This window comes from Mus musculus, chromosome 9 (assembly GCF_000001635.26).
Source record: "Mus musculus strain C57BL/6J chromosome 9, GRCm38.p6 C57BL/6J".
Lineage (NCBI taxonomy): Eukaryota > Metazoa > Chordata > Mammalia > Rodentia > Muridae > Mus > Mus musculus.
In genome coordinates, this window is record NC_000075.6 from 101150501 (window position 1) to 101165783 (window position 15283).

General features: G+C 37.6%; 1 protein-coding gene across 6 annotated transcripts in view; it reads right to left on the reverse strand.

The window, feature by feature from the left end:
* The window catches only part of Ppp2r3a (protein phosphatase 2, regulatory subunit B'', alpha), a 146844-nt gene that overhangs the window by 45512 nt on the left and 86049 nt on the right, over positions 1-15283 (reverse strand). For all 6 annotated transcript variants that reach the window (NM_001161362.3, NM_172144.3, XM_017313347.2 and 3 more), the window contains one exon: positions 3288-3374. In NM_001161362.3, the coding sequence (NP_001154834.1) occupies positions 3288-3374 (87 nt within the window). The remainder of the gene's footprint in view (positions 1-3287; positions 3375-15283) is intronic.

A 15283-nucleotide genomic window follows, 5' to 3' on the forward strand; every position in this document is an offset into this window, starting at 1 on the left:
GAAAAAAATCATTAAAATTATATAAACTGTTTAATGGAAGGTTATTAAGTAAGCAAAATTAAGTTATAGTCTTCATAACACAAAGGAAACACATGGTATAAGTGTACATTAACTTTTGCTGTTTGTTGCCATCCTGCCCTGCTTGGGTCCCCTCACAGCAAGAGAATGAAGAAAGGACAGATAGACAAACAGGCACACATACAGGAAAGCTGGGATCTGGTGGGGTTCTCTAGAACTGCCCTGGAACCTCAGTTTGTTTATCAGTTACAGCACAGGGTGGTAGTAGGATTTAAGCTGGTCTCAGCAGGAAGTCTTTGTAGGTGAGCTATACCAGGAGGAAGAAGGCACAGTTGCTAGTTCTTGCACACATAGATTACTCATCCACAAACACTCATACTTTGACTCAAGAAAAGCTTTGTCATCTCTTTTGACCCTAGCCCATATGGGTAAAGAGTCTGCCAGTTTCTTACGGGCTGTCTGTTCTTGATTCCTCCATAGGCTCTGCCCATGTCATAATACCCATCCACTCAGGATTTACTCACTTAGGGCTTCCTCTGCTCCCAAGTTAGTGAATATGTAAGAGAAAGGATGAATTGGATTTTAAGAGTTAATTTAACACCATCTATTAAAGTATCATTTAATCCAGGATTTTCTTTTTAGTAGTCTATCCTAGAGAAATTGTTATTCATATACTCAGAAGAGTATGGTTCAAGGATGGTCCCTAAATCATTGTAATAGAACAAAAATATAAAAATGTCCTAAGCCTCAGTTGAGGAATATATAATCAATTACAGCATAGCCATGCAATCAATCATGCAGAATAGATGGACAGAAATAGAAGGAATCCTGAGACATTTTCAAGAGGAAAGAAAACCCACCAAATTTATAAAGTAGTATGTATCTCCCACATACTTAAAAAAAGGCCCCATAGAGCCAGTAGGATGGCTTAAGAGGGTAAAGGTTCCAATTCTGCCAAGCCCGATTCCCTCAATTTGATACCTAAGACCCAACTCAACTCTGGCAACTTGTTTTTCTGACAATAGCATTTGTATGCTACCCCAACTCCAAATGAATAAATGAATGAAAATATCCTTCTATATAGCATTCTCATAAAACAAAACAATATACTATGTATATAAAATAAGGCCACTGGGGTTGGAGAGATGGTTCAGTGGTTAAGTGCAATGGCTACTTTTTCAGAGGACCCAGGTTCAATTTCTAGCACTCACATGATAGCTCACAACTCTCTGTAATTTTAGTCCCAGGGGACCTGACACTGTCTTATGGCTTCTGAGTGCACCAAGCATACATGTAGTATACATATATACTTGCAAACAAAACTCTTACATACATAGATAAATGAATAAAATTTAAAATAAGAATACAGATAGATAAGTTCTCTATGGGAAGTGCATGAAATGCTGGGTGGATAAGCAGTGATGGTTAACCCCCAGGACAGGGTTTCTCTGTGTAGTCATGGCTGTCTTGGAAATCACTCTGTAGACCACACTGGCCTCGAATTCACAGAGATCTATTTGCCTTCCTCTGCCTCCCTATTGCTGAGATTAAAGGTGTGTGTTACTGCCACATGGCATAAACAGTGATTTTTGATTATTTTTTACTCTAAATATATTAATAGAACTAGAATATTTTGAGCATTTGTTCATAGACTCAGAAGAAGACTAAGGAGATGGGTAAGAAAAAGAAAGAAAGAAAAAGAAAAAGAGGAGAAGAAAATAAATCACCCCGTAGAAAGAGAACATTTGACTTCTACTCTCAGTTCTGCAGCCTGTTTCTGTGTGTTTCTGTGCAAGTTACTCAACAATACCTGAGTCTCAGAAGATTTTATTAAAATAATAAAAGATTAGAGCCTCCAGTGACGGCACAAGGGTTAGAAGCATTTGTTGCTCCTGCAGGGATCTGGGTTCAGTTCCCAGTACCCACACAATGGCTCCCAGTCATTCAGAACCCAGTTCCATCTGCTCCAACACCCTCTTCTGACCTCCTTGGCAACAGCCACACGTATAGTACATATACACACATGCCTTACAATGTGAGAAATTATAATTTTTGTTATTAAGGAAATTACTGTTTTCTTAACCCATTTTTAAATACCAACTGAGAGCCCAGGCAGACATCAGATGTTCAATGACTACAAACAGACTGTTCATTTTAGAGCAGTACTTCCTAGTCTTCCTAATGCTGCAATCCCTTAATACAGTTCCTCATATTGTGGTGATCCTCAAATATTACTTTCATTGCTACTTCATAACTAAATTTTGTTACTGTTATGAATTGTAACATAAATATCTGATATGCAGGGTTGTTTAATCTTCAAAGGAGTTGTGACTCACAGATTGAGAATTTTTGTTATAGAGTAACAAAATATTTATTTCTACGTTATGGTTTGCTAATTTTCCAAGTCTTCAATACCTTGTCTAAGTAACGTGAAGATAAAATAGGGAGGATACAGAGCAATAAGGTACGGTTATTATTAAAGGTTTGTTTAGCATGATCCATTTAAAATACTTTTTTTTTTCAAGTGTGAATCATTCTATTTTCTTTATATATTACTTTGGTAAAAGGCTCCCACTAGTGGTCAATAGTTTTTTGTTTGATAAGATAACTGAATAAGGGAACGCCAGGGCCAAAAAGGGGGAGTGGGTGGGTAGGGGATTGGGGGGGTGGGTATGGGGAACCTTTGGGATAGCATTGAAAATGTAAACGAGGAAAACACCTAATTAAAAAAAAGATAACTGAATAAAATGTATTATTTCTAGCAAAGCAGAGTCATTACTGAATCAAGTCTATATACTTCCATTTCTTTGGCAAGCCCACTTTTCCAACCTAGTTACTATCACTGGAGCCCTGGCCACTTCCACTAGTTGGAAATTCTTGAACAGGAGGGACATTTCTGCTTCTGGCTCTGGCTTGTGCTGCTGCTGCTTCCTGGAAGCCCTCTTCCTATTGAGAGTTTATCTTGCTAAACTCCTGATATTCTCCAAGATGAAAATCATATGTCGATCCTTCTGAGCTTCTTCTGCAACTTTTATGTGCATCTATCAATTCAGCTGTAGATGTGCATTTCTGTTTTTGTTTCACAGTGGATACCTTCAGGCAGATAGCCCATATTATTTTTATTTTAACAGCCTTTTCCCCACATGAGTAACTGATAAGTGCTTATAGCCTGGAAGAAGTAATACTTAGAACTTTGCAATAGAGTAAGAAAAGAAAAGTAAGTAAAATTATTAAATTGGCCCTTATACATCTTTATATGAGAGGCATACTTGCAAAAAGTTGCTTTTTCTTATCTCTGTTGAAGTAATTTTTCCACTCCAAGATCTGTTGACTGTGTAGAATATTCTCTGAACAACCTAGTTTCAAAAGGAAAACAAAGTCAATTAAAAGACAAGTTCAGATCTCTAATACCCTACTGAAGGCCAGTTATGCATATCTGTAGAACTAATTTAAGCAACTACTTTTAATGTTAATTGCAATTTTGAATAAAAAATAAAACTATGTGTTTTAACCCCACATATATAGTATAAATTCATCTCTGTAAGAGAAAAAAACTCCATTCATGTTTTCATTTCCTAACCACTTGTATTACCCCACTGTGTCTCAATTACACAGGGACACCTTATTCAGTAGTGCTCATTGGACTATGTATGTTTGTTAAAGTAACGAGGTAGGGGGATTCTACTTGTGTTGGCTTAATAATCGGAAAGTCAGAGGATGGCTGTCAAACTGGTCTGATTCAAAAGAGCATTATTTTGCTTATTAAAGTTGTATTTGGGGCTTAGCTTAGTTCTTTCTCTGGAACCCTCTCAGCCTTTCCTCCTGTCCCATCTCTATTCCTTTCTGTCAGAGGATGACCCAGGAACAGTTTCTACCCAGGGACCCCACAGTCATCACACTTGCCCAGGATCCAGAGAAGGCGACAGTAGCCAAAGAACATAACATTCACCCAATAAAGAGAAGACCAAATATTGGTACCAAGAAATTCTTCAAACAAATGTTTGAAGACTAGATGAGTAGATCCCAACACAAGAAGCAAGCAGGCACAGCATTTTAATATCCAACAAACTAGACTTCAAACTAAAACTAATCAGAAGAGAAAAGAAACTACACACTCATTAAAGGAAAAAAATCAAGAGGATATTGAAATTCTAAACATTCATGTGCCAACCATAGGACCCAACTTCATAAAAGAAACACTAAAAATTATACATATTGATCTTTATAGAGTGATAGTGGGCGACTTCAATACCCAACTCTTGCCAACAAAGGTCATCCACACACAAACTAAACAGAAATACTGGAGCTAAACAATGTCATAAATCAAAGGGATATTTGTAGACATTTACTGAATATTTCACTCAAACACAAAAGAATATACCTTCTTCTCAATAGCTTATAGAACTTTCTCCAAAATTGATCATATACTTAGATACAAAGCAAGTCTCAACAGATATAAGAAAACTGAAGTAACATCCAGCCTTCTACTTGACCACCATGGATTAAAGCTGGATATCAACAAAAGAAATGTACTAAGTAGGCCAGGCAGTGGTGGCGCATGCCTTTAATCCCAGCACTTGGGAGGCAGAGGCAGGGGGATTTCTGAGTTTGAAGCCAGTCTGGTCTATAGAGTGAGTTCCAGGACAACCAGGGCTATACAGAACAAAACAAAACAAAACAAAACAACAACAAAAAAAAAAAAAAACCAAAAAAACCCCCCAAAAACCCAAAACTAAACAAAAAAGAAATGTACTAAGTGCTTACATTAAAAAAAGAAAACCTGGAGAGCTCTAATCTTAGTAATTCAGTGACACACTGAAAACCCTAGAGCAACAAGAAGAAATAATATTGTAAAAGAGTAGATGGTAAGAAATAACCAAATTCAGGAATGAAATCAATGTAATAAAACAAACAAAAATACAAATTAATGAAACAAAGAGTTGGTTATTTGAGAAAAAAAAAAAACAACAAATGGAAAAAGCCTTAGCCAAAGTAACTAAAAGACCGAGGGAGAATATCCAAATTAATAAAATTAAGAATGAAAAAGGTGGACATTAGAACAGACACTGAAGAAGTTCAGAGAATCATAAGGATAAACTTTACAGATCTATACTGCACCAAATCAAGAAACTTAAAAGAATCAATACCAAGTAAGCAATTTACAGAGACCCATAACTCCATGTTCTCTTGAGAAATTAAAGACTTTTATCTGGTGGCAGAAGTGGAGAGCGAAGTCCAGGGCCAGATTGATTCAGCCTAGAATTCTGTGAGACTTCAAAGAAGAGTTAACACTAATATTCCTCATTCTGCAAAACAGACACTGGGAGAACATAGTACAATTCTTTTTATAAGGCCACTGTTACCCCAATACCTAAACCATACAAAGAGTCAAAACGTTATATAGATCAATATCCCTTATGCATGTTGATGTAAAGATTCCAAATCAAATACTTGCAATTTAAATCCAAGAACACACCAAAAATAGTTTCCACAATGATCAAGTTGGCTTCATTCCAGAGATACAGGGATGATTCAACATATGTAAATCAGTACACAAAACCCACCAGACAGATTGGAAGATAAGAGCCACATGATTATTTCATTAGATGCTGAAAAGAAATGCAACATTCCTTCATGATAAAAGTCCTGGAGAGACTAGGAATACAAGAGACATATGTAATAAAGGCAACACTACAGCCAACATCAACCTAAATAAACTCAAATAAATTCCATTATAACCAAGAGCAAGACAAGGATATTCACTCTATTCAATATAGTACTTAGAACAGTAGACAGCTAAATAAAGGGAATGCAAATAGGAAAGGAAGAAAGCAAAATATCTTTATTTGCAGATGACATATATAAAAAAGATCCTCAAACTCCACTAGGAAACTTCTACATTTCATAAACACTTCCAGCAAAGTATCAGGATACAAAACTGACACACACAAAATCAGTAGCCTTTCTATATAAAGTGAACACTTGAGAGAGAAATCAACTATCGTTTACAATAGCCTAAATTTTTTTTTGATAACTCTAATTAAGCAAGTTAGACTTGAGTAATAAAAACTTTAAGCCATTGACAAAATAAACTGAAGAGACCAGAAGATGGAAAAATCTCCCATGCTCATGGATTGGTAGAATTATTATTGAAAAATGGTCATTTTATCAAAAGCATTCTACAGATTCAATCCCCATCAAAATTCCAACAAAATTCTTCACAGAAATTTGTTTAAACTTCATGTAGAAAGATTAAAAACTCAGGATAGCTAAAACAAATCTGAATAATAAAAAAAAATTCTGGAGGTATACACTGTCTCAGATTCCAATTCATTCTACAGAACTATACTAATAAACAGCATGGTATTGTCATAAAAACAGACATGTTGATCAATGGACTCGAAGATCCAGACTCACTTTTGATTTTGATCTGATTTTGACAAAAAGGCAAAAAATACACACTGGAAAAAAAGACATTTTCAACAATTGGTGTTGGGTAAACTGGATGGTTGCATGTGGAAGAATAAATCCGATCCATATTTATCATCCTGTACAAATTCTGATTTAAAGATCAAGGGCCTCATCATAAGACCAGATATCCTGAATCTGATAAAATAAAACTGGGGCATATACTTGAACCAATTGTCACAGGAAAGAACTTAAGACACTGATAGCACAAGCACTGAGATCAGAAATAAAAGGGACCACATGATGCTAAAAAGCTTGTGTATGGCAAAGGGCATTGTCATTTGGGGAAAGCAGCATCCTACAAAGTGGGAAAAGATCATTAACAATTATACATCTGATAGAGGATTAATATCTAAAATAACCAAAATTACAGAACAAGAAAACAACCCAAATAAAAAATGTGGTACAGAACTAAGCAGAGAATTCTCAAAAGAGGAAACACAAGTTGCTGAGGTCATCTAAAGATATGTTCAACATTTTCAGCCATCAGAGTAATGCAAATTAAGCCTGCTTAAAGACTTCATCTTACCACAGTCAGAATGGCCGTGATCAATGAAACTCAAGACAACATATGCTGGCAGGGATGTAGGGAAAGGGAACATCCATCCATTGCTGGTGGGAGTACAAGCTAGTAAAGCCACCATGGAAATCAGTGTGGCAGTTTCTCAGGAAGCTGGGATCCTTCTACCTCAATATCCAGCTCCACTAGGCATGGCATCTTTTACATCCCACTGCAGAGACCTGCTCATCCACGTTCACTGTTGCTCTAGTCAGACTAGCCAGAAAAGGAAAACCGTCAACACGCTCATCAACTGACAGTGAGTAATGGAAATGTGCTACATTTACACAATGCAATACTATTTAGCTGTTAAAATTAAGTCAGGAAATTATCAGATAAGTGGATGGAGCTAGAAAAAAAAATCCCCGAGTGAGGTAACTCCGATCCAAAGAGACAAATATTGTATGTTTTCTCTTATATGTGGATGTTAGCTTTTAAACCTTCAATATGTGTGCTGCAATCTGGAAATCTACAAAGGTATTGAGTAAAGGACTAGCAGGAAGGAAAGGTTTTCCAAAGGAAGGAGAAATAAGATATATTGGTATGCAGAGACAAAGGAGAAACTAGAAATAGGAAAATTAAATAGAAAGAGGGATGGTAAAGGAGGGAGTACAGGGAGGCACAACTAACTAACGCTAAAGGACATTTAAAAACTACATGACAACATACTACTGTAGACATATTCTAAAATATATACATATATGACACCAATGCCCTGACTAGACACCTTATGTTACCAAGTTAAATAAACTGCCAGTGCTAGCACTGAGTTACATTTTGTTGAGTCTTTGGCCCCGTGGAAATCCCCAAATATCCCAGGATATTGTCAAGGTTATTCTGCACAGCCTAATAGCCCGATTGCTGATGGCAATACTTACATATGCTATCAAGCACAGAAAAGTAAAGCTGGTGTTAACTAGAAGCTTCACTCCTGCTGACTAAAATTCATGGTATTGGGATGTAATCTGCAAGCTACCAGAGAAGGGTAATCATCAGTATTTTCTAGCTACAAATCCTGGTCACCTGTAACAGTAGCTTGCTTGCAAGATATACTGTACAATAATGGCACAAATGGTATAGGGGCAACCAAGTACTTTTTAAAAAAAGATTGGTCAAAAGGCTTACTCCATGGGATGAAACTCCTACTTGACTGCACACACATGCCCTGCACAAGTGTGGAGGTCAGAGGATAACTTTTGGTATTTGGCCATCTCCACCTAGTTAGTCCAGAAGTTGAACTAAGGTTATCAGGCTTAGTGGTAGGTACCTTTAATGGCTGAACCATCTTGCTGGCCTGGCCCTCAAAGTCAGTATCAATATACACATACAATTTTTATTGTTCACTATCACTAGAGTTTTGTATAAATTTATTTCTTGATTTAGACTATAAGCTTAATTTAAAGTAAGTTAAAGTATGTATATTATTTATGGAAGCAAATATTATAAAACCTTGATCTGCATTACTTTTCTCTCCTTTCTACTTTTTAAAAAATTATGTTTATGTGTAGATGTGAATATATGCACCTACATACAAGTGGGTGCCCATGGAATTCAGAAGAGGGCAGTGGATCCCCCTGGAGCTGGAGTCACAGGTAGTTGTGAGATGCCCACACGGGTCCTGGGACCAAACTCTGGTCCTTAGGAAGAGCAGTACATGCTCTCAACTATGGAGATATTTTTCTATCAGTCTTTCTACCTTTTGGCAGAATTTTAAATTTTTAGGAATTTAAAAGTTTTATGTGATAGAGAGATGACTTGGTGTAAGAACACTTGCAGAGGACCTAAGTTTGGTTCCCAGCACCCACAAGATGGCTCACAACCATCTGATCCTGGGAATCTGATATCCTCTTCTGATCTCTGTGACACTAGGCATACATGTGGTACATATACATACATGTAGGCAAAGCAGTCACGTATCTAAAATTAAAAAAGAAACACATAAGTGTGTTAGGTGTGTTCTGTTGTGAGTCTTTGCTAAGCTGCTTTGTTTGCAGTGTAAAATAACACACTTGTGTCTTCCATCTCCCCAGTTGCCACATTCTGAGGCTCAACTTGATAGCAGATGTATTGTTTCTTCATTACTGAAGTTGGGCTACCATCTAGTGGTGAAAGCATGTAGCAGCTGGCTCTCCATTTTGCTTGCTGTTTTAACAACTTTGTCACAATTTTGAAATATAAAAAATAGCAAGAATCATTCTTTACTACTAGTGAGAAAAATAAAACTGACAGTCTTTCACCAAGACCTCTAGTCAGATTGACAGACAAGTTGAATCATGTGTCAGTCCCCTTCTTTGTATATATGAAGATGGAAACTAATTCATGACACAGGCTGCCAGGATAGAAAATGCTTGGCTCTAGTACATGCTATTTTTGAAAGTAGATGAAATAAAGAGAGGAATTAACAAAGAATTCTAACTATAGGCGATGAGTTCAGATAAACATAGTCAAGCAATGGAGACCTGGCTCTTCTACCTGGAAAGTCATACTGAGTGGACCACCAATTCATTCTTTGACTGTCAGAGCTCTGAAGTTTCTTCTCAGTCTTTCTAAATAATTTGGACAACTACACAATGTTTCTAAAAATTGATTTCTTTCTATGCCGAGAGAAAAGGGGAACAAGTTTAAAGCTCTCTCTATGGTGAGAAGCAGCTACTGCACAGCTTAGTAATTTTAGCTTAAAGTGATAGATTCAGGCCAAGTGAGAACCGAGTAAACCACTGAGACACCATCTGTGTGAGCCCCAGAATAGCTTCCCTGCCAGTGCCAGGGCCACGGAGAACTCTTCGAAGGCCCATTGCTCACTGTAAAAACGTAAATGGGCCACCTCCCTTTTCAAGGCTGGCATATGTTGGCATACTTAAGCAGAGCATTTAGTCACTAACAATCTCTTGGCCCAACATGTAAAGCTGTAAGTCAAAGGCTATAGTTTGTTGGTATTCATATTTTTATTTTCATTCACTGCCAAAATAACTTGTCTTTTCAGTTGGTAACCTTTTTAGGAAATAAGGAATGTGGGCTGACTTTTGGAGTACTTTCTTACCTAGCTGATGTTCTTTCTAGTCTTAAAAACACTGACAAAATTGTTACCAAAACAGAATGTATATTCTTTTATCACAGAGCTTTATGATTTATTAATTATGATCTTCACTGTTTTGCTATGAGTAAGATCTTTCTTTAGTTTGGTCACTTTCATGCCCAAGTATACGATTAGTCAATTTCATACTAGAGAGTATGTTGCAATTATTCTAGAAGAACCTCACTTGTGCAAACTTAACACTAAAGTTTCAGCAACTTCATGCTATTATTTGGCTAGATTTCCTAATAGAAAGGGCTTTGGAAAGAACAGGCAACCAATACAAAGTTCTGTTTTCAGATACTCATTGTTAGACTTTTGCTTTGACTTGTTTTGTGGCTCTAGGACACTTCATGCCAGACAAGTGCTCACCACTGAGCCACACACATCTCCAGCCCTTTATTGTTATACTGATGGTCTAAAATTTCCACAGTACAGTTATTTTGATATCTCAGTATGTACAGATTCATATCATGTACTTCCAAGTAAGTCTTGATACTCTTTATGATGCTATTTTACTGTTACAAATATTTTCCAGTTTAGTGCTTACTTCTGAGTAATAGAATCATTTTTCTACATTGAAGACAAAGTATAATACTAACATAAAAGTATGCATTTCATACCTATAAGCAATAATATGCAAATACCATGAAAATGACGACAGCAGAGATAGTTAATTATATTCTCTTAGTGACTAGTATAGTTCTTAACTTTTCTTTTTTCTTTTTTTCTTTGTATAGTTTTTTCTTTGTCCAACAATTATTAAGCTAGTGGAATTTCCTAAAAAGTGGGAGAAAAATCATAAACTTTGTAGACACTAGTTGCTGGAAGACGATAGACTGCTATAGGCTCAGCCATGTCAAAAAATAGCAAACTAGAAAGAATGAAGAACACTTATCTCTTTACTTTTCTGTTCACTAACATCTTTTCTGTGAATAAATTCTAAATAAAACATCATTTCTGAGATTTTTTTTTTTTTTGAGACAGGACCTTGATCCATGGTCCAGGCTGGTCCCAAACTTCAGATTCTTTTGCTCCAGCCTCTGAAATGCCTGTGATTATAAGAAAATACTGAAAAACTTAAAATATGCTGCTAATGTGCCCGACACTTACAGAACAGCCAATGACCAAAACTCAGAGATTCCCCTTGGATTGGCAGAACTTTTGCGCGCACACACATGTGGGGGCCAGAGAACAACGTGTGGAGTTAGTTATAGCTTCCTCCATGTGGTTCCTGAGAGACTGAGCTTTAGTCATCACACTTGGTGGCAATCACCTTTAACTGCTGAGCCATCTCATGAATATAGACTCCTTAAGTAAGACTATTCTCATGGGTCCAGGAATATCACTTAGTTGTAGAATATTTGTCTAGTCTCAAAAAAGAAAAATATTTAAAAATAGAATTATTTTTTACTTAATAAATATTTAATGTGCATCTATTAAGTCACATATTTGAGTACTGGGGCCAGAGAAGTAAAATATGCAAATAAAGTCCCTGTTCTCATGTAGTTTATATTATAGAGGAGACAGACAACAAGCAAAAACATTAAATATCAGAAAAGAGTTGAAAAATAAAGCAGAAAGTGTTCAGAGGCTATTTAGGCAAGTATCTGGAAGTAAGTGTGAATGTGGATGAAATGTGTAGAAGGACATTCTGTGTCAAGGAAAGAGGAAGAACAGAGCATCTGTGGTAGAAATGGGCTCGCCCAGACATGGTGAGGAGAGAGAGAGAGAGAGAGAGGGAATATCATCAAGCAAGGTTGTCCACATAAGCAAATCAATAAGTATATTTCACCACATAACTAACTATACGTACAGATAGAAACACCTGGTCATCCTGATAGATGCAGAACAGGAATTTGACAAGTTAAACAAGCCTTAATGGTAAAAGTACTGGAGAAATTAGAAATAAATGGAACATCCCCCCCCCCCCCCAAATAAAGCTACCAGGTGACATATCGTTAAGGCAACATTATACTACCAAGAAAAAAGTGATAGCATTTTCTCTAAACATCTAGAACAAGACAAGGATGTTCACTCGCTCCCCTCTTCCAAGACTAAGCTAGAGCTGTAAGAAAAGAGAAAGATAAAAGGGATACAGCCAAGAAAGGAAGAGGTCAAATCCTTTATTTGCAGATGACAAGGTTCTTCCACTCCACCAGAAAACTCCTAGATGTAATAAATACATTCAGTCAGTTGCAAGACAGAATCAACAAATAAAATTCAATACCTTTTATGAATACAATAGCAAACCTGCTGAGAAAGAAATTAGAAAAAATATCCCATTCAGGATAGTGTCTCCAATAAAATATAAAGGAATAACCCTAAGAGGGTAAAAGATCTCTACCAAAACCAAAACAAGCAAACAAAACAAAAACATTTAAGGCCTTCCGCTCGACTCGAGACTCGAGCCCCGGGCTACCTTGCCAGCAGAGTCTTGCCCAACACCCGCAAGGGTCCACACGGGACTCCCCACGGGACCCTAAGACCTCTGGTGAGTGGAACACAGCGCCTACCCCAATCCAATCGCGTGGAACTTGAGACTGCGGTACATAGGGAAGCAGGCTACCCGGGCTTGATCTGGGGCACAAACCCCTTCCACTCCACTCGAGCCCCGGCTACCTTGCCAGCTGAGTCGCCTGACACCCGCAAGGGCCCACACAGGATTCCACACGTGATCCTAAGACCTCTAGTGAGTGGAACACAACTTCTGCCAGGAGTCTGGTTCGAACACCAGATATCTGGGTACCTGCCTTGCAAGAAGAGAGCTTGCCTGCAGAGAATACTCTGCCCACTGAAACTAAGGAGAGTGCTACCCTCCAGGTCTGCTCATAGAGGCTAACAGAGTCACCTGAAGAACAAGCTCTTAACAGTGACAACTAAAACAGCTAGCTTCAGAGATTACCAGATGGCGAAAGGCAAACGTAAGAATCCTACTAACAGAAATCAAGACCACTCACCATCATCAGAACGCAGCACTCCCACCCCACCTAGTCCTGGGCACCCCAACACAACCGAAAATCTAGACCCAGATTTAAAAACATTTCTCATGATGATGATAGAGGACATCAAGAAGGACTTTCATAAGTCACTTAAAGATTTACAGGAGAGCACTGCTAAAGAGTTACAGGCTCTTAAAGAAAAGCAGGAAAACACAGCCAAACAGGTGATGGAAATGAACAAAACCATACTAGAACTAAAAGGGGAAGTAGACACAATAAAGAAAACCCAAAGCGAGGCAACGCTGGAGATAGAAACCCTAGGAAAGAGATCTGGAACCATAGATGCGAGCATCAGCAACAGAATACAAGAAATGGAAGAGAGAATCTCAGGTGCAGAAGATTCCATAGAGAACATCGACACAACAGTCAAAGAAAATACAAAATGCAAAAGGATCCTAACTCAAAACATCCAGGTAATCCAGGACACAATGAGAAGACCAAACCTACGGATAATAGGAATTGATGAGAATGAAGATTTTCAACTTAAAGGGCCAGCTAATATCTTCAACAAAATAATAGAAGAAAACTTCCCAAACATAAAAAAAGAGATGCCCATGATCATACAAGAAGCATACAGAACTCCAAATAGACTGGACCAGAAAAGAAATTCCTCCCGACACATAATAATCAGAACAACAAATGCACTAAATAAAGATAGAATATTAAAAGCAGTAAGGGAGAAAGGTCAAGTAACATATAAAGGAAGGCCTATCAGAATTACACCAGACTTTTCACCAGAGACTATGAAAGCCAGAAGAGCCTGGACAGATGTTATACAGACACTAAGAGAACACAAATGCCAGCCCAGGCTACTATACCCGGCCAAACTCTCAATTACCATAGATGGAGAAACCAAAGTATTCCACGACAAAACCAAGTTCACACAATATCTTTCCACGAATCCAGCCCTTCAAAGGATAATAACAGAAAAGAAGCAATACAAGGACGGAAATCACGCCCTAGAACAACCAAGAAAGTAATCATTCAACAAACCAAAAAGAAGACAGCCACAAGAACAGAATGCCAACTCTAACAACAAAAATAAAAGGGAGCAACAATTACTTTTCCTTAATATCTCTTAATATCAATGGACTCAATTCCCTAATAAAAAGACATAGACTAACAGACTGGCTACACAAACAGGACCCAACATTCTGCTGCTTACAGGAAACCCATCTCAGGGAAAAAGACAGACACTACCTCAGAGTGAAAGGCTGGAAAACAATTTTCCAAGCAAATGGACTGAAGAAACAAGCTGGAGTAGCCATTTTAATATCGGATAAAATCGACTTCCAACCCAAAGTTATCAAAAAAGACAAGGAGGGACACTTCATACTCATCAAAGGTAAAATCCTCCAAGAGGAACTCTCAATTCTGAATATCTACGCACCAAATGCAAGGGCAGCCACATTCATTAGAGACACTTTAGTAAAGCTCAAAGCATACATTGCACCTCACACAATAATAGTGGGAGACTTCAACACACCACTTTCTTCAAAGGACAGATCGTGGAAACAGAAACTAAACAGGGACACAGTGAAACTAACAGAAGTTATGAAACAAATGGACCTGACAGATATCTACAGAACATTTTATCCTAAAACAAAAGGATATACCTTCTTCTCAGCACCTCACGGGACCTTCTCCAAAATTGACCATATAATTGGTCACAAAACAGGCCTCAATAGATACAAAAATATTGAAATTGTCCCATGTATCCTATGAGACCACCATGGCCTAAGACTGATCTTCAATAACAACATAAATAATGGAAAGCCAACATTCACGTGGAAACTGAATAACACTCTTCTCAATGATACCTTGGTCAAGGAAGGAATAAAGAAAGAAATTAAAGACTTTTTAGAGTTTAATGAAAATGAAGCCACAACGTACCCAAACCTATGGGACACAATGAAAGCATTTCTAAGAGGGAAACTCATAGCGCTGAGTGCCTCCAAGAAGAAACGGGAGACAGCACATACTAGCAGCTTGACAACACATCTAAAAGCCCTAGAAAAAAAGGAAGCAAATTCACCCAAGAGGAGTAGACGGCAGGAAATAATCAAACTCAGGGGTGAAATCAACCAAGTGGAAACAAGAAGAACTATTCAAAGAATTAACCAAACGAGGAGTTGGTTCTTTGAGAAAATCAACAAGATAGAT